We start from the raw sequence: 4,293 nt of genomic DNA, 5'->3' as shown, positions 1-4,293 counted from the left end.
CCTTCTTCTTCTTCTTTTTCTTCTTCTTCTTCTTCTTCTTCTTTCTTATTTTCTGCTCATTTCTTCTTTTTGTCGGTGTAAGGAGGAGGAGAAGGTATCGGAAGACGAAGAGAAGGAATAGGAGGAAGGGTAGGAGGAGGAGGAGAAGGAATAAGAGAATGAGTAAGAAGAGGAAGAAGAAGAAGGAGAGGAGGAAGAAGAAGGCAAAAGGGGGAGGATAGCCAACACCTGTTAGCCAATACCTGTAATTATGACTCCTTCTTCAGGTAGGTTTTTTTTTTGGGGGGGGGGTGTAAATATCGCTAACTAGTAACGGCAGGTTGGAGGAGCCGAGATCTTTAATGTCGTTTTATTTGCCAATGGATGGAGCGAGTGAGAGAGTTATGATGGCGGGAACTGTTAGTGTGTGGGGGAGAATCAGTTTATTTCCTGGTGCTGAGTCGCCCAGGTGAAGGTGTCCGCCGCCTCAACCTAACAAGTGTATTTATTTTTATCGACAGGCGAGGCAGAGCGAACGTATTTACATTCAGATCAAAGGAATGCAAATTTTACATGAAAAATGTTGACATATGGTATAGGAGGTAGTAAGTGGGTGTTGGTGGTGTGGGCAGCACGTCAACACTACAAGAGGTCGGCGTAATATGGAGTTTCCATCCTCCTCCATCCTTGTCAATCAGTGGAGCTGCTCTATGATTGGCTGCTAGTCAGTAGAGGGGGCTGAGTTGGTGCGCTCATTGGCTGGTCGGTGAGGGGGGTGTGGCTACTGGGCGGGCTTATCGACCATTCACAAGTGGTACTCTTGTTCGCCCTCCCGGTGTTGACACATCTCCTTTAATTAACTAATTACAATATCTACTGATTAATAAATTTATCTATATTTATATAAAATATATTCAGTGTTCTAAGATCTTATATGAAGCGTCATATATAACTCTTAGTCTACGAGAGTCACGGTTCAATTAAGAACATAATGATGAGAGTAGCGACATCTGGCAGTGAGGGGTCTCAGTGCGCAGGAGCGAGGGACACATCAGAAGGTGTCGCAAACTACCATTTTATATGTGAACTACATGCTGTTTAGCATAGGCGGCTCGCACACCCACTGTGATCTCTGCTACAATTGTTACCTTCTCTCGCTATGGACTCGACCCCCGCGATACTTACACCAGTTAATTAGTGATTTTCCCTCGAAAAGGACTTAAGACTCGGCCAATTAAAGTGTATTCCATCCTTCGACACGTCTGGCTCAGGGCGCCTCCAGTGTACACAAGAATCTTTGAGGTAAGTCGACTTAATGGTGTATTGCGGCTCACACTTTAGGGCAATTGATGTGTTTTCCCGGCGACTTAGAGCTCAGGATGGCCTAAGGATGTGCTGCGCCTCCTGAAGGACTTTTATATCCTGCAGGAATTCACTCACTCACTAACCATGGAAACAAATTTGATTGGATCTGCCGTAAACTTTCACCTGGTGGAGGAAACATGTAAATACCTGTTGTAATTTACATTTTTTACACAGTTGAGGAAGACAGGTAGTGAGGGGCAGTAAGGCTTTATTTACTTTATTGATTTACACTGTAAGTTGAGGTTGTGTGGGAAGACATTTGTTAGTTTATGTTGAGTCTTAGGGATATATAGCGAAGTGCTTTTGAGTGTTGCTGTAGAGAGCGTGGGCGGTGGTGTAGTGTAGCGGGTGTGAGCGGCGGTGTAGTGTAGCGGGCGTGTAGTGTAGAGAGTGTGGGCGGTGGTGTAGTGTAGCGGGCGTGTAGTGTAGCGGGTGTGAGCGGTGGTGTAGTGTAGCGGGCGTGTAGTGTAGAGAGTGTGGGCGGTGGTGTAGTGTAGCGGGTGTGAGCGGTGGTGTAGTGTGCGGCGTAGTGTAGAGAGTGTGGGCGGTAGTGTAGCGGGCGTGTAGTGTAGAGTGTGGGCGGTGGTGGTGTGGCGGGTGTGAGCGGCGTGTAGGGTGTGGGCGGCGGTGTAGTGTAGCGGGTGTGTAGCGGCGTGTAGTGTAGAGAGTGTGGGCGGTGGTGGTGTAGTGGTGTGAGCGTGTAGAAGTGGGTGTGGGTGGTGTAGTGTAGCGGGCGTGGTGTAGAGAGAGTGTGGGCGGTGGTGTAGTGTAGCGGTGTGTGGTGTGAGGGCGGTGTGTAGTGTAGAGAGTGGGCGGTGGTGTAGCGGGCTTGTAGTGTAGAGAGTGTGGGCGGTGGTGTAGTGGGCGTGTAGAGAGTGTGGGCGGTGGTGTAGTAGCGGGGCGGTGTAGTGTAAGAGTGTAGTAGTAGTGTAGAGTGTGGTGCGGTGGTGTAGGTGTGGGAGTGTAGTGTAGAGAGTGTGGGCGGTGGTGTAGTGTAAGGGGGAGTGTAGTGTGGGAAGTGTAGTGCGGTGTGAGCGGCGGTGTAGTGTGAGTGTGGGTGGTGGTGTAAAGGGGGTGATAGAGGTGTAGTGTAGCGAGTGTGGGTGGTGGTGTAGTGTAGTGGGTGTGGGTGGTGGTGTAGTGTAGCGGGTTTGGGTGGGCAAAGCGTGTTAGTGAAGCCAGCGTGATGAGCGTGGGTATACGTGTAGATTGGCGGGATGGGCGTGGGAGTAGATGTGTGGGGTGGGTGTAGGGGGAGATGGGCGGGGTGGGCTGATATTGTACCCATATAGTGACCTTGTGTGTTTCTTTCCCGGGCGGCACAGAGCGGCGACGGGCGTCATCGTGGAGGTGGGCGGCGTCCGCGGCATGATCAGCTGGTGACGCCCCACGCCCGCCCGCCTACGCCATGATGGACCGCGGCACCGTGCACGTGACGGCGCCTTCGCTGCACGCCCACGCCCACATGACGGCTCTGACGGCACCAACACTGCCTCAGCGCTCCCCCTTCGCCATCCAGGAGTTGCTGGGCCTTAGCTCTCAGTCCGAGTCCCCGCCCGCGCCGCCCTCGTCTTCTTCCCTGGGCGCGGGCGGGTCTCTGGGCGCGGCGCCGCACCTCCTCTACTCACGCCACGCCCTTGCTGCCCACCAGCAGCACGCCCTCTTCCAGGACTCCCGCCATGTCTGGATGAATCATGCCCTTCTACCAGGCATGGGCATGGGCGGGCTGGGTGGCCATGTCACGCCTGTTAGTATGGGCGGCGGCGGCATGCCCTCCATGTTGGGCTTAAGACACGACCCTCACGCCGCCCCACCGCCCGACGCCCACAGTCCAGGTAAGTAACACACGCCTGTAGTACCTGTAGGAGGAAAGTGTCATCATTATTATGTTTATGGTGCTACGTGGTCACTATGGTGCTACGTGGTCACTATGGTGTTACGTGGTCACTATGGTGCTACGTGGTCACTATGGTGTTACGTGGTCACTATGGTGCTACGTGGTCACTATGGTGCTACGTGGTCACTATGGTGCTACGGGGTCACTATGGTGCTACGTGGTCACTATGGTGCTACGGGGTCACTATGGTGCTACGTGGTCACTATGGTGTTACGTGGTCACTATGGTGTTACGTAAAGACGTCACTGGTGTCACTGGTACGTATGGTGCTACGTGGTCACTATATACTTCTACGTCACTATGACGTTACTACAGGTGTACACTATGTGTTAAGTGGTCGTTCGTTACGGTATATAAAAAACATCATTGTTACGGTATAGGCTATATTAGACTTGTGTATTACGGTATATAGTCTTCTTTGTTACAGTACGTTTGTTACAGTGTGTAAGGCTTATATGTTACGGTATATAATCCTTTGTTATATTATGCTTTTGATGTGAATTTAGATTATATTACAAGAGAAAGTCGTTATAGAACTATATTGTTACGTTACTTATGTTGTTACGGTCATAATGTAGCGCTGTTACGGGTGTTATGTCTGTGTTACGGTGTTACGCCTACGATGCGGTGTTAAGCCGTCATGGCGTCGCAAAACCTGGCGAAGGAGAATGATAATAGTAATAGTAGTAGTAGCTATAGTATAGTTGTAGTAGTGGTTGTATTGGTATTAGTAGTAGTGATAGTAACAGTAGTAGTAGTAATGGCCGTAGTAGTGATTATTGTAGTAGTAGTAGTAGAAATAGTAGTAGTAGTAGTAGAAATAGTAGTAAGAGTATTTAAAAATCCCGATATTCCCGATAACGCTTACACCAGTATTTAACTTAACATCAAAGCTTTTAGCCGATTTCAAGTGGTTATCGGATACACTTTCTCCAGTTATCGGACACCAGTCACCGATACGCCACCACCACTCCTGTATAGTATCGGTCACAGGCGATGACTGGACACATTGGATCGGATGAACTAAAGTCACTGTATCGGTGATTTTTAAA

The 4,293-nt window shown here is 49.9% G+C and overlaps 1 protein-coding gene across 1 annotated transcript; it reads left to right on the top strand.

Moving 5' to 3' along the window:
* The first annotated feature begins 1,076 nt into the window (after positions 1 to 1,076).
* On the top strand, positions 1,077 to 3,187 carry LOC121860542. The gene is made up of 2 exons (XM_042357704.1): positions 1,077 to 1,281; positions 2,670 to 3,187. The coding sequence occupies exon 2, from the start codon at positions 2,753 to 2,755 to the stop codon at positions 3,185 to 3,187; it is 435 nt and encodes a 144-aa protein (XP_042213638.1). The 5' UTR covers positions 1,077 to 1,281; positions 2,670 to 2,752.
* Positions 3,188 to 4,293: the final 1,106 nt, after the last annotated feature.

Source organism: Homarus americanus, unplaced genomic scaffold, assembly GCF_018991925.1.
Source record: "Homarus americanus isolate GMGI-L3 unplaced genomic scaffold, GMGI_Hamer_2.0 scaffold32418, whole genome shotgun sequence".
Taxonomy (NCBI): domain Eukaryota; kingdom Metazoa; phylum Arthropoda; class Malacostraca; order Decapoda; family Nephropidae; genus Homarus; species Homarus americanus.
The sequence above is the reverse complement of the archived record's forward strand: the minus strand, read 5'-3'. Positions and strand labels throughout refer to the sequence as shown.